Below are 26,287 nucleotides of genomic sequence, written 5' to 3' on the forward strand. Positions count from 1 at the left end.
AACTCACCTTGAAATAATTCCTTGGCACCAAGATGGCACCAAAGTTATACCTTTGGCAAAATGAAGATCCTCGACTCCCTTCAACGTAGTTCCCTGATACCAAGATGCCAGAGGATGGCGGTACAGTGCTACTTTTGTCAACATTTAGCATACTCGCAAAATCACAACATGGAATCGAGGGTTTCTCAGCATTTCATGGCGGATCCACTTAAAATCAATCGAAATGCCAAACTGCAAGAGTTCACTCACATGCCCGAGACTTCTATTGCTCACTTATTTTGATACCCTTCACAACTTCTGGCCATGGAAACCAAATGAATGTGTTTTGGATGAACGTGAAACAAAGTAACGTAAAGCATCACACTGGTGGAGCGACAGTGTCACATTTTTGTTTTTTCATTTTTGTTTGTCATACCGACGAGTGAAGCCTAATGGGGAAAAACAGCTCTCCCGTGGCTTTTACTCTCCACCGGGATTGTTTAGCACACTTTGTATCCAACACACACATACACCCAGAGGAGGTCATTGGGACTGAATGCGTTATTTTTTTCCCCCTGAGGTGTCCCACAGTTTGATGACACAGCATCTGGGATCTCAACATCTTCCTCAATTTGATTTTGTCGGATCTGAGGAGGCAGATGCAAGAAATCTATCTACGATATTTGGTGTCATATTTGCACTCAAGCAAAAATGACATGACAAGAAAATTCACATTACATTAACACAAATGAATGAATGCTGTTTAAGAAATTAATAGGATGGGGGGGGGGGGGGGAATAAGATGTTGAAGTGTCTGCTGGTTTTGGTGGTAATGAGCTGACTTGAACGAGGACCTGAAGCCCTTGGAGTCTGTATTTCCAAAATGATTTCAATTGTCTGAGTAGAACAGTCAGTCCCATTTTGATTGAGCGGTCCAACTCCACAACCACAGTACTGCTTCTCTGCCGGACTCCAAGTCCACAACTAGTCGAACCATTGCTAATGTATGAAGCTGTTGTGTGCAAATGATTGCCTGTGCTGGCAAGTTGCAGAGGCGAGTGACATAGCTGAGGCAAGCCCACGCCTGTTTGCTCCACATGTCATCAGCACCACAGTACATGCAGCAGATATTCCAAGCACGTCTCCGGAATCCACACCAAAAATGATCCACAAAAAATCCCCCAAAAAGAACAATTAGAAAACTCTTCTTGAAAAAAAAAAAAAACACTCCCAAACATTACAAATCTCACCTCAACAAATGAACTCTTGATTCTGCAAATGACCCCCAGAAAGAAGAAATCTCCTTCAAAAAAACCCATTAGAATCCTTACTCAAAGAACAACATGACCTCAAAGAACACCTAAAATAAAATTCTCCAAAAATAAAGTTCTTTCATATTGACCACAAAGCATTTACATTATCAAAAGCCCTGCTGTTTTGTTGTTGGTGTGATTTGTTAGTGTAGTACCACTAATGACCACTCGTTAGAGACACATTAATTAGTTTGCCATTGTGTATCCTTGACTAAAGAAGAAGATTGAAAACATCAATATATCAGACTGTATGTGTTTAAATGTGTTTGTACCAGTTTTGAAGTGTGTTTAAAGACCTTTTTAAAAAAAGTGCCGTAAATGCTATAAAAATGTGTAGGGTGTATTGAAATTGGATATTTCTATATTGCAGAGTTTGGGGGAAGTTATTTATTTAGCCAGATGGAGGGGCCATTCCAAATATATGTTTTTCCATTAAATAAATAAGGTATTTGAAGTAATACAATAAAATAAAGTATAACACTTCAGAGTTGTTTCACTTACCTGTACATGGTGCATTCAGAAACATTATTATACTTTATTTTAAATGCGGGTGCTCGTTTGGAATTCAAACCCAGCAGAGAATCATCACACTAGAGCAGGGGTGTCAAACTTATTTTCATCAGGGACTACCTCGCAGTTAAAGTGAAACTCCTCCAAATACTTTTTTTTTAAAAAAATTCCAACCGACATCGAGCCATGACAGGTGATGACCAGAAGTAGAGTAGCACTGTGTCGGTTTACGGCGAGAGCGTGAGGCAGTGCCACTTCTTTTCCTTTATCGAACAGCATGTGTGCATTTTGATGGGCAGCAAAATGACTTGGGCCGGTCAATATGTTTTCCAACACGCCGTCATATTACAATTGACCCTTTGCATGTGGCTCTCATTTTGATGGCTAGATATCTGGGGCGGATAAAATGATATGAAAGGCCAGATTTGGCCCATGGGCCTTCAGTTTGACACCACCGGACCAGTGATTCTCGAAGTGTGATATGCAGGCTCGCAGTAGTAGAATCACTAAGTTAAATGTTCAAACTGTGCTTAATACTGAAAAAACTGTTTTTCTTTTTTTTAATCCAGCACAGTACTTTTGTGAATTACATGTCAGTATCTAACTCCATTTGTATTCAATCTTTTGGAATGGTTTTTTTTTTTATTCATTTTTTTTTTTTTTTTTAGATACAATTATTACTTAACTTTTATGTGCAATGCAGCTTAATGGAAACTTTATTTAAAATGTTTTCCCCCCTCTGTGCCTAAACAGTGCTCATGCTGAAGAAGTGCTGTTACAGTGGCATGCAGTGATGGTAATTCATATTTTTTTTTTAGGAAGAAAACCTTTGTACCAAAGTATTTTACTACTTTCCTACTACGATAACTTTGTGTAAAAAGCGACGCACTCTCTTCCCAGGCGCACGTTGACGCACGACCGCTTCCTCAAAGCGACCTGACTCGGAATCTGTGTCGAAATTGCCAGGCGGACATTACGCCGTTGCTCAAGCGGTCGTTGCTCAAGCCCGCGGGCCCCTTGGCCACGCCCCTCCGACGGGAAGCGAAACTGACAGCTGACAGTTGGTCTGTGCCGTCGTCTCTCAGCATCTCGTACCCAATAAGCTCAGCGGAGTGGGGAGCGCATAGTCTCGACTTGAGCAACCGCACGTATGAGTCGTGCCGCGAGAGCGCAGGCAAGGGGAAGTGGAAAGCAGTCCGTTTGGTTTTTAGCTCATCAGAAGTGGTAAGTTTCACCGGGTGGAACGCTGGCGAGTGGCCTTACCTGTGTTAGTTGGCGTCCCACCCCCACCCCCCCCTCGTGTCGTGGTTGATCCGGTGGAGGATGGCAACAACAAGGAGACCGGCGTGACCTCAACGCTTCATGTTTGCAAAAGCAGCGGCCGCTGGCTTCTCGGCACTCCGCCTTGCGATACTGACGACTTGTACTTCCTTGAGGAACTGAACGTGCTTCGACACACCCCTCAGTGCTCAAGTGTGTGAGTGTAAAGTGCGTGTGTGTGTCTCCTCTCTCTCTCTCACTGGCTGCTCATAGATTGACTTGTAAAAGTTGCAGCGTCCCCGCAATCAAGTCGCCGACTGCTGACGTTGTAAAAGTCTGCTTGTCCTGACAAGTGAAAACACAAAGAATGTAAGCCAGAGATGCGGCAGCCTGAATGGGGAGCGGCTTAGACCTTTTTGTGTGTGTGTTTGTGTGCGTGTGTGTTTGTGTGTGTGTGTGCGTGTGTGTGTGGGTTCACCTCGCCTGGAATGCGGTTGTCAGTGCTGCGTTCACGTTCTCGCTTTTATTCTATGCAGAAAAGCAAAATGTGGATATGTCATGAGTGTCCGGGTGTGTGTGTGTGTGTGGGGGGGGGGGGGGTAATATGCTGATTGTTCGCTATCAAATGTTTTCTCAAAGTACAACGCCGCTTTGACTAACGAGTGTCCCAACTTGTGAGTTTTGCCAGTCACAAGCTGTCGCCCTGTCGATTATTTATTTATTCATTTATTTATTTGCTATCACAAGCGAAAATTTGAGTGAATATGACCCTCGCTCGTGTGGAGTAGGGTTATAATAGTTTGGGATTTTTTTTCATGCTAGTTTTAATTTAATTTTGTTTTGTTTTTTCAATTCAATTATTTGTTTAAATTAGTTTTTAGAGCAGGTTTGTTAATTTGGATTAATTTCTATTTTGTCAAAAATGTGTTATTTTAGTTTAGTTTTCATTTGTTTTAGTATTAGTTTTAGATTTTTTCATATAAGAGTGTTTGTCAAGAGCAGAATTTAAAAAAAAATTGGTCACCCAATAATATGTAATCAAGTAAACTACAATTCTCAAACAGCTGAACCCCAAAAGCTCATATATGACATAAATTGACAAAGACGTTTTCACTATCATAATTTGTTTCTTCGGGTTTTATAAACTAAGATGGAGCCTCAATCAATTTTCATTTTTTCAACAGCGTTTTCGTTTGTATTTCAGAAATGAAATCAATTTAATGATTGTTAGTTTTCATGAGCTACAATAACCGTGTGCAGTGAAGTAAAAGAACGGAGCAATAAAGGTGCTGTAATGCCCTCGCATGTGGGCAAGGTGAGCAGATGCAGTGTCAGATATTTTTTTTCAACAGGACAAACCGTCAAGCATACAAATACAAAATGAGAACAACAGACTCCAGCTCTCGGTGTCACCCACTAGGCCACGCCCCTTAAAGGCACAACACACCACAGCACCCCGAACAAGCATATAAAGCGCACGACCCTTGTGAGGATAAAGAAGACGGATGGATGGACAAAAAAAACGTGAGTGAAAAACTTTCTCTCTGCAGATGGCGATTCACTTATGTGTCAATCAACCGCAGGAAGCGCAAACTACTGCGAAGTATCCGTGGCTGCTATCGGCAGCCTCCACGAGAACCCGATACTTCAAAATGAGTCTGGTATCAGTCCGATCCGAATACGTGCCGTCAGTGCTTGCCCATTCCTACTCCCATTCTGGTGTGCAGGAGCCTGTCTCGGCTGATTTGTGGCAAGATGGCGGGGTACTCCCAGGACTGGTCGCCATTCAATCAACCACACACATTCACAATATGAGGGTAATTTAGAGTCCTGAAAGAATTGAAGATGCATGTCGGGTAAAGTCAAATCAGTGTTTTTGATATACTGTAACACACAGCCATGCTTTAGAATTTCCCCCACAAGATGTCATCTTCGAAAAAATGGTACATCTGGAATCTCTGAATTCACCAGCAGTTCGCACCCGGAAAATATACATAAATACCGAGCCATAATATTAGTTAACAAATCTTCTACACTGTTGTGATTATTTCAACACTTCACTTCTGTAAACACTAACTGGGTGACGGTGTGGTCGTGTATGAATGACATGCAGGTGTGTGGACACTGGGACCATTTAGCCCCCCCCCCCCCCGCCCTGCCCTTGTCCCACCGACATATTAATTGCTGCCAGATGTTGATGTCGGCGGTTACGCTGAATTCCAGCTGCTCCGCTGGGAGGCCAGAGAGCTCGTGCCCATCGAGGAACCCACGAGCACACCTGCCTCTTTGTCTCGCCGAGTCAAAATGAGTGAGTGGCTGCACTGCAGCAGAAGGAGGCCGGTTGCTACGGTAACAGGCAGGAAGTAGTGCTTAAGTGGTTTCCTGTCGGCTTCCTCTTTATCATGTAATGACATCTCACGAGAAAACATCAGCGGGCGTGTGGCAATATCAACAATATCTGGATGGGTTTTTGTGTGTGTGTGTGTGTGTGTGTCTGTGTGTGTATAATGCTACCATGCACTTTAGTCCACATTGGCAAATCCCTGCTGTAGTTACTTTGACCCCAATAATATTTCTAATAGCCAAAAACATGTAAAATAATAGGCGAAGCACACTTTGGCTGAGCTTGTAGCACTTTTTGTTTGTAATAAAGAAAAAGAGCACCATCGGGTATGTAAACAAACATGCAAACATAAAAGAAAATATCAAGAAATGTGATGATAAAAAAGCGATTTTATGAACTGTGATTACGATGGCTTGAACGATGAATCAGCTGAAATTACCTCTTTAAGAATTGGCAGCAAAAAAAATTATTAATCTCTTTAGACATGAGCTTTTTAACATTAAAACAGAAAACAAACACGCCTGTCTGTGTCCTATGTGTTGTGTTGTGTTATTTTTGTTCTTTTGACTTCAAAATGGCGCCGCGTGAGTGGCTGCCTTTCCAGCAGCTCCTATATTTTGTTGTTCTACTTCTTCCTTTCATAACTTTGCTGCTGTGAATCAGGAATTTCTCCATTGTGAGACTAATAAAGCTTTTCTTATCTTTTCTTAATGACATCTATTGTATAGTTTAAAAAAAAGTTAAGGACAAAAAAAATGTCACAGTCAAAGTTCTGCCTTTCATTCACAAGTGACCAAAAAATAGGTTCTTTTCATTGCTTTTTTCAAAGTTTAAATCATCTGATTAATTGATTTTCAGAATCTTGTTCTGCCAAATCAGAATCGGCAAATTGGCATCGTCCTAAAAAACAAAAAAACAAAACAGGAGTCCGTATCAGTCAGGGCAGACGAATGACAAACTGCAATGACATTCAGCAACTGTGGCTCTCCTTGCCCACATGCCAGGGCATTACATCAGCGGTGTGCACTGAGGGCATTCACAGCCTTCTCTGCTAGCATAGACATTATTACAAAGCGCTGACATGCATTTAAAACGTACAGGAAATTCTATGTGTGTATTTCCAATTGTCTTTTGTCTTCATTTAATTTCATTTCAGCCTTGGCTGCATAGCTTCCATTTGTTTGTGGCTAATTTCGATTATTTTTGGGGCCATTCAGGTTTCAGCTTTCTAGTGTTGCCGCATCAATGTAAATTTCGCTGCACCTTCAGACTCAAGATTTGAGAGTTGTTGTTTTTTCCCCAACAATCTCAGCCAATTAAATATCAGATTCAATCAAAAGCCAGCCGGAAGACTTTGGGTGATGTCAGCGTTTTTCTGTTCTCTGATTGGTTGGTTCAGACCTACTCAAATGCGAATCATGGAGGTGAAGCCAGGAGAGGTCGATGTTTAGACATAATTGAAAGAGCTTATTGGAAGCTTTTTGAAAAACTGGACAATGTGAGGACAACGCTTGTACCTGGCTGGCTTGTTTCACCTCGGATTTATTTTCACTTTCCACAGCGGCAACAACTACAGCTAGCTTTGACCATACTAAGCTGAGCTAGCAAGAGGGATGGAGTTTGTCTACAAACAATATGCATTTCTGGTGAGTACATTTAAGTTTTTTTTGGGGGGGGGGGGCTTTTTTTCGATTTTGTTTTAGTATAAAATGATTGTTGCCAGTTATGCTATAGCGAGGAGATTTTGGAGTTGAATGTTGTAATGGAAGCTAAACAGTTGAAATGTTTTGGTCACCAGGCATTGACAACTTGTTTCCCCAGTTACGACTTAACCACTCAGCATTTTGACCACCCACAATTTTAGATTGTAAGTTTTATTGAATAATAAAAGGGGAAAAAATCCGTTTTACATCTACAGTACACTAAATGTAACCTTATTTTATGAAATGAAATTCAATCCATTATACTTAATAAGAAGAAAATTAGATGACACTAGTAGACATATTTTATGCACTGTGATTTTGTTTTTAGTCAATGCCTTTTAATCTGAAGATTCCAATGTGGCCCTTGGGTACAAAAGCATATAAACGACGGAAACACACGCACATATAAAGTGGCTGTACATCCATCTTTATATGAAGACAATAAGAAGCAGAATACATGTCACTCAACATAAACATCATGGTAATCATTTTGTCTACTTTGAACAGCAAAAACATCCCCTACCTTGTTAGCATCATCATTCAAATTTCTTTTTAAAAATGATGAAAACATCACCAAAACAATCAGACTAACGTGTCTGTCTGCCCATACGATTGCTTCCTACTTTTGTGTATCAGAATTAAAATCATGTTGGGAATTAACGGACGTGACAATCAACTCGGTGCACAGTTTTCACTAGGAACATGTAGTTGTCTTCCTAGTGAGGTCGAAGAGCGTAGGAGTACATGCACCTTCAGGTGGATATCGCGGACATCCAGCTCAAGCTTACACTAGTAGGGCAAAAGTTGCACTAGTAGTGGGAAAACAAAATGTACCTTAAAGCATGATGTCATGCTATTGTGATGCTATGTTGTTATGGAAATCCGTTTGATCATTTCGTCAATATTTTACTAGTACACTCCTTTTCCTCACTCGTAAGACAATTTAGCACACTAGTGGAACGACTACGGCACACAAGTAAAACAATTGTGTCGTACCTTTTTTTCTCTCCACTAACGAGTGACACTTTTCAAACTAGTAGCACGAGTTGCACTATTAGGCCCAATTAGTATGCACGAGTCACACACTATTAGCCTCCAAATCGAAGATATGGAATAAAAGCTCAAAGGGCTTTCCATGTCGTCGTTTGGTCTTATATTCGATATGGTTGATATCCGGTTCAAGGTTCATGTGCTAGGACGCCGTTTGTCAAAAGTGACAAGACTGCAGAATGGACTTTAAAATTATGCTACTGGTCTATAAATCATGGATTACCCAGTAGTGTTGTGAGGTCTGTAGACTAGGGTTATTTAGTGGAGATCAAAGCAAACAAGGTGCATCAGCATTTAGCTGTTATGCTGCCAGCAGAACGATTAGTCTTTTAGAGCATTTCAATGTTCTTTTGCTGTACATTCTTTGAGTAATTTTGTTAAATGACTTTTGATTTCTTTACTCTGTTTATGAATGTCTTAAATTCCAATGTTATTTATTTTCGTAAAGCTTTTCCCTTTAAATCTCATGTTTTGCCTTCAAATATTGAATTTTCGCACGACACGGTGGTCGACTGGTTAGCATGTCCGCCTCACAGTGCAGAGGTGCAGGATTCGATTCCGGCTTCGGCCCTCCTGTGTGGAGTTTGCGTGTTTTCCCTGTGCCTGCGTGGGTTTTCTCCGGATATTCCGGTTTCCTCCCACGTTCTAAAAACATGCATGGCAGGTTAAAACACTCTAAATTGTCACTAGATGTGATAGTGAGCGCGGATTGTTCGTCTGTGTGCCCTGCGATCGGCTGGCGACCAGTTCAGGGTGTACTCCGCCTACTGCCCGAAGATAGCTGGGATAGGCTCCAGCACGCCCCGCGACCCTCTTGAGGATAAGCAAAGTCGAAAATGGATGGATGCATGGATGTTGAATTTTAACTTCGGTATGTGAGGCACATTGAGTTCCCTTGAGTATGAAATGCGCTCCAGAAATAAATCTGCCTTGCCTTGCCTTACTTTATAAGTGAAAAGAACCTTACAAGTGAGAACCACTTGTTCTTTTTACCTTGGGCTCGAGTTGTTCTACTGATGTGCTGAATTGTTTTACTCCTGAGGACAAAGCGCAAACTGCTACGTGAACCTTAAACTGGATATAATTGCCATGGAATAAAAGCTCAAAAGGCTTCCCATACATTGCGCCGTTTCTCGCTGCCACAGCGCGATGACATCACGGCGTCCTGTTGTCATGACTTTATGACATTGTGATCATGGCACGGTGCCACGTGCTCACAGGAGGGTACACGAGGCGCTCCTTATGGGTAGGTTGGTGGGCAGCTTGGCGTACTGCTGCCTGAAGCTGTTCCTCTTCATGTTGAGCATGGGCCCCGGGTGCTCGGAGTCGTCGACGGGCGGCGCCAGCTCCGATGCCGCGAACCCCAACCCCTCCTCAGCCTTGGCACCTTTGTTGTTCTTCGTCTTTTTGGACTTCTCCTTCTCCTGGAGCTCGCCCGGCGCGCCGGTGGGCTCACTGGTGCCCTCGGGCAGCGGCAGGGTATCCTGGCGGAGGTCGCTGGGGCTGCCCTCCGCTTGCTCTTCGCCACCGCTGATGGGCTGGCTGGACGACATGTGCTTGCCGTCTGTGCTTGCGGAACTGGCAAACACATCGTGCGAGGTTAGATTTAAAGGGGGCGTAGAGCAAAATTTGACATTTTTGACAAATAGTCACGAGCGAGATCAGAAAGGTTGTTTCGTTAAGGTCAAAAACGCGCCGAGCTGTGTCGCAGGGGTGTCTGTGAGCAAGCTATTCTCATTTTCCTCCCCCGGTCAGTCGACTAGTCGTCGAGTAGACTTTTACTACTTCGAATCGACGCTTTTCTTTTGTTGTTTTTTGTTTTTTTATGTTGGCTATGTGCCGCTTTACAGCGTGCTATGCTATGGAACACAAGAGGAGACCTTCCACTAATTACGACAATTAGCTTAATAGCGAGTTTTGTTTGTCATTTGTTTTTATGATGTCTTTACGTGAAACCGGTCCACGGCGTGACAAAGTAGTTCCTATTTAACCCTTTCATGCACAAATGATAACCTGTCACATGATAACATGCTAGCCTGTCCACTGTAATAACTGCTGTGCCTAAAAAAGGGTTAAAGAACAATTTAGGATGTACCCGTTCATCTGAAGTCCTCGACTCACCCGTTGGAGCTTTTGTCGTCAGAGTCCTTCTGTTCGCTGCTGTAGCGCAACTCCGCCGGAGTCTTGAAGGAAAGATCTTTCTTTCCCTTCAGCCAGTATGTCTTCATGTAGCCTTTACCCTGCGGCACACCGTAATTAGCAGGTCAGCGTATGTGAAGAGATCATACGGCGTCATCGCAAATAAATGAGAGTGGAATCTCTAAAGCAGTGATTTTTACGCCAAGTAGCACAACCATTACCGGCATTAGCGTAGTACAGTGTTCAAAAATGAAGTAGAGATTTTTATTGAATATTAGTGTAAGCCATGATGCACGGTTTGAAGATTAACACTGTGCTTTCATGTATGAGGGATGGAAATGAATTAAAAAAAATATCTTGCAAATAAAAGTTCAATCAATTGTATTCAGTTGAATATTTAAAAACAAAGGTTTTATGCAAATTTATTGTACTTAAACTGCAACTGAACTCAACTTAGAACAATGTGCTGTATGTGAAAAGTAAAACTTTTACTGTTATGGATAAAAAAAAAAATTGTAGTGCACGGAACGTAATGCCTTTATTTATTTATTTTTCATGCGCTACCTAGGTTGCGCAAAAAAATCGCAGTATACGGCAAAAAAGTGGCTAAATTGACAAGATTGAGTGACCGTAAGGGGTTGACCTTGACAAATATCTTGCCCCTCTCCTCGATGATGTATGGCTCATGTTCCAGATGGTCTTTGGTGGTCTGGCTGATGTGTATCTGCATACCCTGCTCACACACACACACACGCACAAACAAAGAACACATTTAGCATTTTGCGGCTTAAATCTTGTATAGCAGGGGTTCTTCAACGTTTGGGGTCCAGAGATTTCTTGCTGAGAATATTTCTGAGGACCACCACATGTTCTAAATGCCCTAAGCCACAGGTGTCAAAGTCAAGGCCCGGGGGCCAGACCGCGCCCCCCCCCCCCCCCCCCCCCCACATCATTTTATGTGGCCCGCGGGAGCAAATCATGTGTCAACTATCATGATTCTTACTGAAATCTGTACCGAAATATTAAATTGTAATGGGTAATAAATAACATTGAGATTTTCCTGAATGATCCACCTTAGTTTAATAATTTCCACTTTTTGTCTTGAAAAAGGATTGACTTCTGTCCCAAATATCCGCCTCGTTTTTCAAAAGAATATTGCTTCACTCTTGTAAGATAACAACTTCTTGCGGGGTCAAAAAAAAATGCATGCCGTTTTTGAAATTATATAACGTAATTTATTGCAAATTATTTTGTGGACTCCAAACTGCAGCTGGTGGATCCTCAGAGCTCTGAGCAACCCCAACTCAAGAACTCTTGCTCGAGAGTTAGTAATAATGGATGTCAGTGCAGTCACCACGCCGTTGCTCTCCATCCTGGAGGCGGTGTTGACCGTATCGCCAAAGAGACAATAGCGAGGCATCTTCAGGCCCACCACGCCGGCCACCACCATTCCTGAGTGGACACCTGCAGAGTGAGTGAAAACGTTGAGTTTTACAACACGAGGTTTCCGCCCGACAGCGATCAGACGCACCGACACGAGGACGGGTCCGGTCGTTGCACTCACCCACTCGGATCTGGATATTGTCCCCCGTGGACGGGTCCTTCAGGTGGTCAATGGAGCTCAACATGTCCAGGGCCATGTCGCAGATGTGATGTGCGTGGAATGTGGTCTTGTTGGGCACGCCCGCCACGACCATGTAAGCATCGCGAATGGTCTCCACCTGCACCCAACGTCAGTCGAAACCCGTCTTGAAAGTCATCGTGTTTGTGCTCGCGCGACCTCTGATCGATTGAAGGATTGATTGACGATCTCACGGTGAGGCTGAGGGGCCCACCTTGTAGACGTTGTGCTTTTCACTGAGCGTGTCAAAGACGATGTAGATCTCATTGAGCATGTCCACCACTTGCATGGGAGTAATGTGGATGCAGATCTCGTTGAACTTGACCACGTCGCTGAACAGGATGGTCACGTCCGGGAAGACCTGGAACGTATCGAGCAAAGTCACGTCCTTTTTCTGCGATGGTGACACTGCCTTGGCCAGTTGATTTGCGATGGAGAGACAGAGAAGATAGACTAGAGGCAAGACTGATAAGTCCATCTTTTTCTAGTCCAAATCCCAGTCACGTAGGTCCGAGTCAGAGTCACAAAAGTCCAAATCCAGATGAGATGAACCCTTTCAGGGAAAGCGCTTACTACAGTTGGCAATTTATCATGTAAATTCAGGATACAGGTTATCATGATCGGTGCACGAAAGAGTTAAGAGTAAATTGAGATTAAAACACAGAAATACTTTTTTTCAAGACCACAAAATAAAAAAATCATAATGCTAAATATTCTTTCGAGGGCATGGAACCCTTTGCTTTATTAACCTTGTGTGCGGATAAACGATAAACATTTATCTTTTTGTCTCTGCTCATTCGAGCAGTTTGACGTGGTGCAATATGTGTCTGAAATTGACTTCTTACAGAATCTGCAGGTTGCTTCGTTTTTAATTTTTTTTTTTTTTATAAATACCCTGTGGCTAATGCCAATTTTATAGATATTACCACTTGTGACTGAAACAAAAACACTGCGTGCTTTCGGTTAACCAATCAGATAGCTATTTTGATCATCTTCAATACTTAAAATTTGTTTCAAAGGCGGAAGTTCATTTGCAGGAATAAAAACATAGTTGGACTCGGTCGAGTCAAAAATATTTGTCGACTCCAATACCTGAGTCCGACACAAGTATGAGTCAAAATCCCAAGGGGTCCGAATCAAATCAGCGACTACCAAACCCCCCCCCCCCCCCCCCCAAAAACGGGTATTACTGCCCTGGATAGTGTAGTGATCCGAGAGAGCAATGGGCACAAAAACAGCCGTATCAACAGTGCTAAAGGTCTACTCCGAGCCCCGCTATGGCGGACCAAGCCCCACAAGATGGTCAAGGTTCATCCAAAGCGGAGGTTTGCAGACGTCGCGGCGTACCTGGCACGTCTCCAAGGCGGTGATTCCTTTCCTGAGACGGTCGGCCACGGCTTTAGGGATCATGGCGTACAGCAAGGAGTCGCCGCGCTTCTTCTCTTCATCCAGCTTCTTGATGATTTCCTGCAGCTGCGCATACTTTTGTTGCTCCTACAAAGAAGATTGGATTGTGACGCCTATGTCTTGCTTCCTTTCAATTCCTTGCAGTCCTCTTTGTCCTCAAGCCAACGGGGTTTGGTTCCAAGAAAATGCTATAATATGTCTCTTAATTATTACATAGGAGAAATCTAAACTTTGGTTGAGATTTTAGCAAGCGTCATGGAAGTTGACATGTTTGATTTTCTTTCGCGGGCCACATCTGGCCCCCCGGCCTTGAGTTTGATACTTGTGATCTAAATTATTCATCAGTAGTTCCCGTCACCATCATAGTCTTACGGCCCATGTTCCTCACCTGATCCAGGGCCAGCTGCAGCTCGGCCGACTGCTGCGTCCCGGCCAGGATCAGCTCCCTGCTGGAGTCGTGCAGGTTCAAGTCATTGACGTAGACGCCCATCTTGATCATGTCCTCCACTGTCTCAATACTGCAAAAACAGAACAAATTCCATTGAGGTCACCCCGAAGTCAAGAATAGGGAGTGCAGACGCCAGAGTGCGTGGTGATGGCCTTACATGGGCGTCCCCAGGAAGATAAGCGAGTCCCACTGCGGGACATACTTCATCTGGCCCTTCAGGTGGAGAGGCTTTTTGGGGGGCTCTCGCATGTCCTCAAAAATGGTCTCGCTGCATTTTCCTGAGAGGAACACCATGTAACATCATGCAAGCTTCGTGACCGCACTTAAAACTCATTCACTCCCAAAGACGTTTTTAAACGTCTTTTCAGACTTGGTCCAGAATGTGGCTGGTACTGAATGAGTTTTAAGTCCATTTTTTTTTTCACTTTGACTTACCTGTGACGGTCTGGAAGGCCAACAGCTCGATGTCTTCGCCTCCAGAGTTGGTGGTGCTATTGTACTGCGCCACAGTGCTGCTGTACTCCTGATCTGTGCCATTCATCTCCTCAGACTTTTGTTCTGCACGGACCACAAGCGCTCAGTCAGATGGTCAACAAGTAGAACGACATCTTTAGCCATGGCTTTTTACATCACATCATTTCGCCCCCTACAAGGATGATTCGTTGTGACTAAAAGCTTGATATCGTAGAGTAATATCACACCATGACATCATACCGTGGTCATGGCGCGACATGTCTAAACTCTGATGTCAAATTGCAGCATCCTAGTGGGAGATCTGAACACGTTGGGACATATTGCGACGTCAGTGCGTCGCCTCGTAGCGAGATTGTGCACCGTGACATCATAGCATGATGTCATAACGTGACGTGCTGAAGATGTCTTAGCATGTTGTCAAGATGGTGACCTCAGTGTAACCTTGTCCCTTGGTATCTAGGCGTGAAGTCTTGGCTTGTTGTTTACTTGTGACATCAAAGCGTGACCACTATAGCGTGGTATCGTACCATGACGTGTCACAATGGCGCGGTGTGACGTCCTCGTGTGATTTCCTATCACAAGAGCGTAACACCTTCTGATATCAGCTTGATGTCGTAGCGTAGCATCATACGTGATGTACATTACGTTATGTCGAGTGTGTTGTCGAGCTATAAAGTCACACCATAGTGTCATATGATGATGTCGGTCTATGACATCCTGCCATCTTTGTATTATTGACTGGGCGTCACCACCCACCACCTTCCACAGCTCTTGTCTGTGCTGTTCGGATGCCGTACCTCTTTCTTGTTCCCTCTTGGTCTTCTCGCTTTCCTCTTTCTCTTCAGGTTCCTCCTTGTTCAGTTTGGGAATGTTTACTTTTTGTTTGCTCTCCACCACTGCTTTAGACAGCAGCTCAAACACATTGTTTAGGTGGGTGTAGATCTATATGGGAAGGAATGAGGGGGTGGGGGGCATGTTACTGAGCGGTCAGAGCACCGCGCTAAACGGCGGGGAGGGGTGGCAGGGGTGGGTCCGACACTCACGTTGTCCCAGCTAAACTCCAACATGGGCCTGACTAGGGTGAACTCCTCGTTCACCTTCTTTCCCTGGAGGTCAGAGAAGACCTCTTTGAGGCCGTCGCCAATTCGGTACATGGTCATGTCGCGGCGGAAGATTACGCTGAAGGGGAACATGTCAAAAAAGATACCTCGCTTCATGGGAAGCTTCTCATAGCTCGGTGCCGTCTTTTGCTGCGGCATGCGGTGTTTGAAGGCCGCGTTGTCAAAGTTCATCTTATACACCTAACAGGATGGGAGCAGCATAACCATTCTCATCATCAGGATACATAACGTATCGCAACGCATGACAAAATGGCACCCCCGCTATATATTACAGATTTTTAGCAGTCTTTTTGGGGGTGTGGAGGGCGGGGAGGCGGGGGGCGGGGTTATACTACAGAGGCAAGTCCGAATTGAGGGTTGCGCAACTTTAGTAGAGTGACATGTAGGCGGCACTGAGATCTACAAGAAGCATTTTTGGTGTATTGACACTGTATCGTGACAGACATTAATTCGATCTACTGCAATATTTTAAAGAGTCTGTGACATTGATGACGACGATGACTCACTCATCATGGGCTACGTACTTACCACATAAGTCATCTTCTCCGTTTCCTCCTTCGATAAGATCTCCACTTCAATGTCTGTGTTGTAAAACTGACGGCCCACCTGGGAGAGCTGGCCTGCAGGGGGGTGGGGCGTCAAGGCATGTCAAAACACGTCAACTTTGGGGGCTTTCGTTCCCGCTAAGAAACAGACGAGATGAATGGAATCATTTGTTTTGCGCATGATAAGAAATGAGCCCGGTGGAAGGCAATCGCACAGTCAATGGCGCTAAAGTTTGCCCAAGACGCAGTGCATTTTTCATTTCAAAAACACTCATGGAAATGTTTTCGACCTGAGGTATGTGCAAAGAAATCTGCAAATATGCAAGGTAATCTATGTAAAGCAAATATCAGAAGGGTGAAAAAAACCCCAGACCCAAACAGTTTTTTTTCTTCTGTAAATTATCGGGGAAAAAAAGGATTCAACGATTCAGCCATATTCACACTGAGGCCGATGCGATGACATCAACAAAGGTCATGGCAAGTGGTCGAGTCCAAACCTGAACCGTAAGCAATATTTGCTGTTAAAGCAGTGATTTTTGTACAGCTGGTGGAACGTGGGCTCCCTCTAGTGGTAGCTGAAGAAATCACTTATTTGAATCTACAAATTAGGAAGTATTTCCGTAAATTTAAGAGCATTTGGGTAACTTTCAGGTAGTGCTTGGTCAATTTAAAACATTTTTGGTCACTTTTCGGGATTAACAGAGTAGAGTATTTAAATAAGTGTGAGACCTTTGACAAACTGCGTAAATCCTTTGCGTGTGCTTCGATAGTGCAGCGTCAGACTGGTCTCGCACTCCTCCTCCACGCAGAAGCTGGGCGGCTGCACTTTAGGGAAGGAGAAGCGGAAATACTCGTGCAAGTTGTCCAGCTCGTTGATGAAGTCGCGCACGTTACGGCCCAAAACCTACGAGACAACATCACGACACTTTGGTCTTTTGATGTTCAAGTCGCCGTCTGATCCACTGTTTTATTTATGTACTTTTCTGCCATCTAGTGGAAGAGCATTTAATTGTTCTGCCTGTCACTAAACTTCGCCGGCATAAATAGAGAAGGACCAAAAACAATTTTTTTTTCAGACCAATTAATTGAAAAGCTATTTCCCTTGTCACACCAATACGAGCTCTCAAGGCTTACTGGCTCGGAATCGGTACAAGTAGAAGGCTAATTGGTCTCGTGGATGTAATGGAAGGTCGGGTTACCTTGAGGATGCGCTCGTAGCCGTAATTTCCGATCCTCTTGACCATGTAGACTCCAAAGGCGTACATCAGCTCGTCATGCGTCTTTCCCAAAACCTCACCTGCCGCCTTGGCCAGACGCAGAATCAGGTTGTCACTGAGAGGGAGAAGCCATGTAACTTCGTTACTTTAGGTGGTTGATCATTTCGTCAGTCAGTCATCTCGCGAATCGGCCACGTTCAGTCAGTCATTCAGTCAGTTGGTTGGTTCTGTGACAGCTGGTCGGCAAGTCAGTTAATCAGTTAGTCATTCAGTTATTGAGTCATTCATCTAGTCTATCAGTCACAAATTAGTTCGTAAGTAAGCTCTCAGTTTCTAGGTCACTTTAGCCAGTTAGTTAGGTAGTTGGTTCACTGATCTTGTCGACGGTCAGTCTGTCAGGTAGGTAATTAGGTAGTTAGTCATTTTGTAATTTAGTCAGCCACCAGTTACTCGCTCACTTTTGGTCAGTTAGTCATTCAGTTAGGTGCTTCCCAGATGGTTGGTCTGTGAGTCAGTCAAATAGTAAGTCATTATCTAGTCACTTGGGTTAAGTAAGTCATTTGGTTAGTCAATCTGTTTGTCGTTTTTGAGAGTCGGTCCCCGATTTCATTAGCCGCTCTCAGTGAGCTATTTGGATAATCAGTTGGTTTGCTTTGTCAGTTGGTTAGTTATGTCATTTAGTCAGTCGCTTTGTCAGTGGTCCTCAAAGCCCAAAGTCGGTCCTCAAGGGCCGCTGTCCTGCCTGTTTTCCAGCTCTCCCAGGAGCAACACACCTGATTCAAATCATCAGGATCGTTCTAATGCTGCTTCAGAGCTGGCTGATGATCTGATCATCTGAATCAGGTGTGTTTCAGCCGGGAGAGCTGGAAAACAGGCAGGACGGCGGCCCTCCAGGCCCGGAGCTGGACATGTCTGAGTTGTATTGACCATAAATATGCATCTTCACTTTTGCTGCCAATCCCACGAACGAAGCAGCCTGACATCACTTTTTGCCACAAAAGGATTCTCGCTCTTTGTTGTCCATTCAATCAACTTTATTGATGAAGAAACGCCACGAAGAGCAAGCCATCGTTAAATTCAATGAATGTTGACATCTCCGAGCTTCCAGATTATTCATGTGGTCCAATCCTCGTCACCTACTTGTACATCTGATGCCGGACAAACTTGAGGTGCGGGATCTCGGCTCGGTTCTCAATCAGCCGCCATACGTCCTCGCCGTAGGACTCGTTGATGTAGTCGTTGACCGCTTCCAGGTACAGGCCGTACATCTTGGCGGCGCTGGTGGCGCTAGGGACCTCCGTATCGCTGCCCGTTTTAACTGCTTAACTGAGGGGAGAACACAAACTGGGGGGCGGGGGTCCGCTGGGAGTCACCTGCTCTCTAGGTGGCAGTCCTCGGATGGACCGGAATGAGATCTGGCTCACCTCAGTGTTGCTCAACCTCATGAAAACCACAGGTTCAAAACAGATTTGTTTGTAGGGGAAACTAAAGTGGCGGATGTCTATTTGGTCCAAGGGGGTTCTCGGCAGCGGCGAGCGGATCAGAAAACAAGGCGGCTAAGCAAAGTTCTTCTTACCTGCGGAGTCTGAGCCCTGTGTCGTCTCAGGTTGCAAGTGTGCGAGGCTAAACCGAAGCGCAGACCACCGCTCGCCAAGACCACCTGCACATGACAGTTACCCACCCCGCGAGCCTCAACATCACACACGTACAGACACTTGACTGTCAGGTCAACAGGTGATTCGGTCCGAAATAGAACAAGTGACGTGTGTTTGTGGCAGCTGCCAAACAAAACGCATCCACTCCGACGTGCTGCCCAACACAATCGCGTCTTACCTATTGAAGTTAAACAGGCTACATTAAGACTTAGTAAGTGACTGATTGATGAACTAATTGACTGGCTATTTAGGAACTAATTAGCTAGGCGACTAACTACATTTCTGACTGATTAGCTTGCTGACTGAAAAAAATGAATGACTAACTAAATGAAAGTTCTGCTAATTAACTGACTGACTAACTTAATTTAGTGACTGAGTAACTATCAAAATGACTGACTGATTAGCTAAGTGACGTGCCAGCTGACGGATTACATTAGTGACTGGGTAGCTAACAAATACTAAATGACTGATTGACTGACAGTAACTAAATGACTGACTCATTCAGTGCTCTATGAATAAAATTGAGGTGAATAAACTAACTAGATGACTGACTGAATGACAGACTGAGTAAATTATTAAACAGTGACTAGCTGACTGGCTGACTGACTAGCTGACAGTCTAATAAATAACTAGCTAACTTTGGGACTAACTGACTAGATGAGAAAATATTGACTGATGAACAAACTGCCTCACAAAGTGACAGAATGAAAAACAAACATACTGACCAACTTAATGACTGGCTTCATTGACTAGCTGGCAGGCTAACTAAATTTGTGACTAGCTGACTAAATGACTTGACTCAATCAAAAGTTAACATGACCGACGAACCGATGGACAAAAGTTAATTAGTATTTTGAGTGCCACAAATTAATTCAACGAAATGCTAACTACTGCAATTTAACAGCACATTTCATATTTCGTGTTCATTTTAAACTAAACGGCTTCTCTGAAATGTTAACTGTTGTGTCTTTAAGGTGCACGGTCTCGGTTAAATGTTCATTCAAACTCTGCATATTCAGTAAAATATGAATGAAGTGTTTTTGGACTGCTTTTTTTCCGATCACATGGAAATTTAAAACAACCTAATCAAATACTTCTTCACCCGTTAATGACTTGAAACGAGACATACATTTTCTGCCTGAATGATTGTGTTTGAAATGCACACGTTCTATCAAAAGTTATTTGCAATTTATATTGGGTACATTTGGTGAGATTAAAAAAAAAAAAGCACAACATCACATTACAAATTAATTTCCGTTATTTTGAATGGCAAATGAATCCATCAAACTCATGCATTGACATTTCAAATCGGCTTGTTTGAAGTCGATGATTGAAGTCAACATGGGCTTGCCAGTTACTTTATTAGGCACACCCTTTCAGCCAACGTGGGATAACATAACAAGATCTTTATTATTGGACTGTATCGGTCTGTGAGCTATCTGTCTGCATTATTTCCACCTTTAGTGTTTGTGTGCTGGGACTCCACAAGGGGGCACTGTTGGCACGGCTTGCTTGTTGCGTCTGCAGAGGAAAGCACCATTTAAACGTATGAAGCCAAACAAATGTTGAGTGACCTTTTGGCAACAAGAAAAATGCGAGAAGCTTTAACATGTAGCAAACGTGCATGTCACACACACACACACACACACACACTGTAGTAAGGTTGTGTGTGTATCTAGAGTCGCGGCGTGTTCCTTGCAAGTGTTCTCATTTTGTTTTTGTGTATTTGACCAATAAAAAATTAAAGTGCATCAGTGACCATAGCTCTCCTTGCCCACCCCTAAAGGTATAACAGTGCCTTAACAATGTTTCATTTTTCTTTCCTCTTCACTCGACTCAACACACACAAAAAAAAGTGACAGCTCATAATTCAACAACTCGTTAGTTTGGGCAATTCTAAGTTAAGGTACCACCTTAAATGCATGCAGTATACCGCAAACTATGATAGAAAAATATTGCGATTTAGTGAGTTTGCCAAAATGTCTCGTAAACTGAGAGATTTGAGCGGGTTCACTTCTGATTTTAGGGCTTTGGGAGTCATATTAGTGAGTTAGCTTTTCCTTTTAAGTAAACAATTTAGCTTGTTGCCTTTTCCTTTTCGCAGCCTGAGAGACACTTTAGAATACAGTATCATCTCAGCATGTTAGCTTCTGCTCGTAGCACTACAGTAACTTTAGTCATTTCGTCTGCTAGCATCTCCTTTTAGAGCTTAACTTTGATCATTTGAACTGAATAGCTTTTAGCGCTCTGAGAAACATTTTAGGATGTAACCTTCAACTGCTAGCTTCTCCTGTAGCGCTCATAGAGAGGCGAGTGTCTTAGCCTTTCCTTTCAGTGCTTTAGTTTGGTCATTTTAGTTGCTTCCTAACTACTTAGGTCTTATACAGTAGGTCCCCAAAACCTCAATAAATTAAAAACACGGTTAACTTTGCTTCTTCGTTCAGCGCACTTAGAGGAATTTTAGTTAGCGCGCAGTGGCAAAGCTTCAGACTGGATGTTTATAGAGTGAAGTGGCATCTGATGTTGACACATATGTCATGGCACAAACAAGGTCACACCGCAACATGCGAGGCCTTAGTCGCCACGTGGGCTCGAGCGCGCTAATGAAGCTAATGGCCTAGCGCGTTTACTCATCTTCCCACCTCGGCAGTTGGTTTTGGTCGTTTGCGGTGGTGTCACTCGGTAGCGCCCTAACACCTCAGCGGTGGCGGAACCATGCAGAGATAACAATGTGCAAAAGGCGACGGCCACCTTCATTAGCACAACCCGCTGAGTCAGTCCTTGTCGTCGTTGCGCAGGTGTATCTTTTTCGCTGCTTATCCGCTGACGCCCTTATCGCTTCGGATTCCGAGAAGCTCCTGTACCAACACTGATAGCGTTTCTGCTCGCCGTTATTCAACCAGGAGGATAAGCCGCAATTCTTTTTTTTTTTTTTTTCATTGCAGTTGTGAGGAAATATAGAGGAAATGCTAGCAGAGCAAGTATTCTCCTTTTATAATGTTTCAAAAGTCTTAAAACTCACAATTATATTCAGCAACGAAAGCAAAAGTAATGTGTTCATGACAGGGAAGTAACACTGTTCGCCAATATTTTTTATGTAGTTAGTGCTTTAAGTAGGCCCGTACACAGCGATATGTTCCAGCACATCTCACTTCATCGCTGTTCTGTGAAAAACACGCACGATCTCCGCATGTTCGGAAATCATGTGTGACAGAGTCTCCCCTTTTCACCCTGATGGTCTTCTATTTGTTTAGGAAATGCTATTTTCTCCTTTTCATTCTAAAAGTCTTTGGATCTTCCAGTTGACGAGTGCATTTTGACGTTTAGCTCTCTTTCAAACGCACGCACACATACACACACACTCAGACAGTCCATTACAGTCTCCCGGTGCCGACACCGCCTCCTCATTGGCTCACACGGCGGCTGCGGGGGCCACGCTAGCTGAATGCTAACGAGTTGGGTGCTCTTTGGATTGCATTTATTGCTCCTCTGTGTGTTCTCCATCTACAGCACCTCCTCCCCACGGGCCCCCTCCCAGCCCATCACAACCCCCCGACCCCTCCCACCCTGACAGCATCTTTATCTTGGCTGCTTCCCTCCCAGCTCAGCTGCTCTTCGTGTGTGTGTGTGTGTGTGTGTGTGTGTGTGTGTGTGTGTGTGTGTGTGTGCGCGCGCGCATGCACTTTAATGCATTGTGCGAGAATTTTAAAAAGACATTACAGTCAACGCCAGCTGTTAGCCAAGGTTCAGGACCAAGACCTGCAGCCAAAAGCACAAATTGGTCAACAATAGCTGTGAAAAATGTTGGAAACTTATAAAAATAACCTCTCTCACGCGCACACAAAGCAAATTGCAAGCACAAAATGTGACAATATGCTGCGCATATTTCAGTGTTTGTGTACATGCATGCATGTGCCTTTAAGAGGCGGACCCTGATAGGGTGGCATGTGATGTCGGTGAGTCTGTGTGTGAGTGTTTGAACGTGAGCTGTGGCCTGCAGCAGCTTCTATAATGGAGTATGCTCATGGTGTTTATTTTACTGTTCTCTCAGCATTCAGAAAATGCAAATAAGTAACTGCTAACCACTGCTAATGCCTGCTAGCAACGGCTAATAACTGCGAGCGATCACGTACAACTAGCACACAAGGATGTAAAATAAATAACCAGAATAAATTTACTTAAAGGGCAGTATTTCCAAATAAATCATGTAGTTCAGAAAAACACTTGGAAATTTTCAAAAACGCTGCATTTCCAAAATCATATATTTTCGAAAAAGTTGTGCAGTTTGCGAAAAAAAATGTTGGTAATTTATGAAAAAGCATTTGATTTCTTGAAAAATATGGGATATTTACAAAAAATAAGTCACATATTTTTTCACAATGCAGCAGATTTTATTTTATTTTTGTGAAACAGTAATATGTTTCTGCAATAAGTTTCTGAGAAAATATTTCTGAAAAGTTGTACAGTTAAAAAAAAAAAAGTTTTTAGTCACACATTCTGCAGTGTGAACGTTGCCTTAATTTTTGGTTGTTTGTTGTTTTGGGGGGGGGGTGGTACATTTTGTGACATGATGGCGTTATTAAAAGGCCCAAAATTCACCACCCGCCACTTACGAAATGGCGACCTTGGATGCCCTTTCCACACAATGGTAATGACATTAAATGTTCGACTACACTACATTTGTACATGGTGACGACTTTTCACCATTGGAGCATCTTCTGTGCCCGCTCAGAGGTTCTACGGCAGCTTCAAAGGAAAGTGAAGCAAGCCAGCGAGCGTTTTTGCAGAGGAAAGAAGCATGCATATCAATATTCCATTTAGTGGAGTCGGCTCCATAACAGCGTTATGTATTCAGCGCGGACGCCCAAATGAAATTATGGAGGCGAGGTTGGAGGGGAGGGGGGGGGGGGGGGGAGGGAAATAGCCGCTTCCTCTTCTAATACTTTTGGCCCCTGCGCCTCATCACAGGTGACGCTAATCCAATTTCAGCGACAATACACACTCGCGCACGGGTGCGCACACACATACACCCCCGCGTCGGAAAGGTCAGGGGAGACAGTGTGAATGTTAAAAGCTCACACAAGAGAATCCGATCAAATCAATGGTGTTCTTCCGCCGCCAAAGGAATAACAATACCGGAGATGGGAAGTGGAGAAAAAAAAGGATTTGACCTCATGTGTTGGTTGTGAGTGGTTAGCTGTCCGCCTCGCAGTCCGGAGGTTCTGGGTTTGAGTCTCATATTGCATGTTTTGTTTTGTTTTCCTGCTGCATTTTAAAAACATGTTAGCATGTTAGCTTCAATCAAGACTTGAAATCGCCCATTGGCTGCGGACTAGTCCGTTGTTTAAATATATATATATATTTTTGGATGAACTGTGTAATGTTAAGTTGAACCCTTTGGGGGCCAGCGATTACCACAGTGGACATCTTACCATGTTATCATGTTACACTGTAGCACAGGTGTCAAAGTCAAAGCCCGGGGGCCAGATCTGGCCCACCGCATCATTTTATGTGGCCCGCGAAAGCAAATCAAGCACGTCAAGTTCCATGATGCTTGCTAAAGTCTGAACCAAAATTTCAAATTGCCATACGTTATCCACAATAACAGTCATTATTCTTGACTTCTGATTTTAAAACGAGTTATTCATCAATTTGTTGTGTGCTGTGTATGTAATATGTGGATGTGATGAAACATTTAGATGGTTTCCCAAAATTCATCATGGCCCTCCAAGGCAAACCGTAACTACTTAAATGTACTCAAAACATGATGGAAGGGGAAAACAACAACAACAAAAGATCTTGTGGGTCTGGAACACATTACTCGAGATACACTGGAGTTCAATGTCTCATAACAGAAATCCGGACTGGGCGTCTTGTCCAGTGTGCGGGAGATAAAAATTTTGATAGTATGCCAGGGATGCGCCAGACGCTCTCTGTGTGCCAAACATGGCAGGGATGCGCCACTTCGCCATGTCGCCGTCATGTCCTTGCAGCTCACGTTAGCACTCTTTAGCTTGGCAGCGTGGTCGTGTTTGATGCTGCCGCTTCCTGCTGGTGCACTTGCACGACACGTGACTCCAAGTACAGCGTGTCACACACCCACGATCAACACACACTCACGAAACCATTTTGAAAGTAGTTTTGTCGAAATGTACAAAAGTATGGACGACGTTGGACCTGTTTTACCTTCAGTGGGAATTTACCATACTGAATCCGCGTCTTGCACATCGCATTTTTAGAAACCATCAGTATAAAAAGTTTGACCTGTTTGGCTCAGACCAACCAGTCACTGGATGGGAAAAAAAACATCCTGACGTCATCAAAGTCCGGTGCATTTGAAATTTGATATGTTAGAGAAACAGTCCCGTTGCCGTTATCGTTGAAGTTACATTGGCCATCACTACTGATTCTGATTAGATGGAATCTGGATGAATTACAATGTATTCAGTCATCAAATGAATGAATTAATGTATTGGGAACAATTCAGTCAAGAGAAACATTATGAACAGACTAGACTGTTTGGAATCAAGTCATAAAAATTCCATGCAAAAAATATTTTGTATATGCTGGATGTTTTCTATGTATTGAAGTATGAACATACAGTCGGGTACGTATTGTTTTATGTAATATAGGCATGCAACAAACAATGTATTTTGTACATACTCCATGGATTATATATGCATTTGATTGTGTGACTGGTCCTTCTCGTTCAGCACATTTTTTATTATTTCATCGGCGGTTAGGTTCATGTACGCCCTCCCCGCCCCACTTCTCCCCCCCACACACACATAATGTATACACGCAGATGAATGTGCAACCACAAGAGAATGCCATCAGTCTTCATATTCAAATTCTAGGAGGAAAAAAAAGTCTCATATACACACACACTCTTTCTCTCTCTTAGATACACGCACACTGAAAATGAATTTATTTTCGTACTTCAGTGTTTGATAGAGAAGTGGATCATGATCTGATTGGGTGGAACGCATGCGCACACACACACACACGCGCGCCATTTGCAGTGATGAAATACAGTAGGTGCACTCGCTGGTAAATTGAAGACATGATGTGAATGATTGTGTTCATTTCACCACTCCAACCCGCACAGCAACAACGCACTCTATTTTTATCACGCTGCCACAATGTCGCTTCTGTTTTCAGGGGGGCCAGGATCGGAGTTTCATCCTGCCGGTGGCAACCGCACCGCGACGACAAAAACTATCCACGACTTCCTGTTTGACAACTTGACACAAAGCGGCAGACGTGTCCTGGTGTTGAACATTTTAGAAGTGCCCATATTTTATACAAATTCTTATGTCTATTTATATAAGTGGACTGTATGCATGTGTGTGTGTGTGTGTGTGTATATATATATATATTATATAATATTTTATATCCATCCATCCATTTTCCGAACCGCTTGATCCTCACTAGGGTCGCGGGGGGTGCTGGAGCCTATCCCAGCCGTCTTCAGGCAGTAGGCGGGGACACCCTGAATCAG

The 26,287-nt window shown here is 43.7% G+C and overlaps 1 protein-coding gene and 1 long non-coding RNA gene across 4 annotated transcripts; one reads left to right on the top strand and one right to left on the bottom strand.

The window, feature by feature from the left end:
• The first annotated feature begins 1,882 nt into the window (after positions 1-1,882).
• Positions 1,883-26,130, top strand: LOC147204025 (uncharacterized). 3 transcript variants are annotated; one of them, XR_015101129.1, is made up of 4 exons: positions 1,899-2,598; positions 2,703-4,879; positions 6,968-7,052; positions 25,948-26,130. It is a non-coding gene; the product is annotated as an uncharacterized LOC147204025 (long non-coding RNA). The 3 variants fall into 3 exon arrangements; XR_015101130.1 differs by lacking the exons at positions 6,968-7,052; positions 25,948-26,130 and having other exon boundaries at positions 1,883-2,598; positions 2,703-3,026; positions 3,336-5,804; XR_015101128.1 differs by lacking the exons at positions 6,968-7,052; positions 25,948-26,130 and having other exon boundaries at positions 1,883-2,598; positions 2,703-5,804.
• Positions 7,516-18,760, bottom strand: LOC147204026 (soluble guanylate cyclase 88E-like). The gene is made up of 17 exons (XM_086112981.1): positions 18,708-18,760; positions 18,272-18,571; positions 17,114-17,246; positions 16,644-16,818; positions 15,898-15,989; positions 15,292-15,549; positions 15,046-15,190; positions 14,210-14,332; positions 13,932-14,052; positions 13,715-13,844; positions 13,267-13,413; positions 12,134-12,280; positions 11,863-12,019; positions 11,653-11,762; positions 10,942-11,031; positions 10,281-10,399; positions 7,516-9,737 (listed from the first exon to the last, which is right to left on the bottom strand). The coding sequence occupies exons 2-17, from the start codon at positions 18,397-18,399 to the stop codon at positions 9,374-9,376; spliced, it is 2,439 nt and encodes an 812-aa protein (XP_085969107.1). The 5' UTR covers positions 18,400-18,571; positions 18,708-18,760; the 3' UTR covers positions 7,516-9,373.
• Positions 26,131-26,287: the final 157 nt, after the last annotated feature.

Source organism: Hippocampus guttulatus, chromosome 6 (genome assembly GCF_054856545.1).
Source record: "Hippocampus guttulatus isolate MCC_2025c chromosome 6, RoL_Hgut_1.0, whole genome shotgun sequence".
NCBI lineage: Eukaryota > Metazoa > Chordata > Actinopteri > Syngnathiformes > Syngnathidae > Hippocampus > Hippocampus guttulatus.

Excerpts from the sequence above, each read along its gene's own strand:
- LOC147204026 (XM_086112981.1), bottom strand. The coding sequence starts at position 18,399 with ATGTACGGCCTGTACCTGGAAGCGGTCAACGACTACATCAACGAGTCC. Across the intron at positions 13,845-13,931 it reads ATCTTCCTGGGGACGCCCAT|TATTGAGACAGTGGAGGACA; the intron begins GTAAGGCCATCA and ends CTGTTTTTGCAG. Across the intron at positions 12,281-13,266 it reads CCGCCTTGGAGACGTGCCAG|GTCTTCCCGGACGTGACCAT; the intron begins GTACGCCGCGAC and ends GATACGTTCCAG.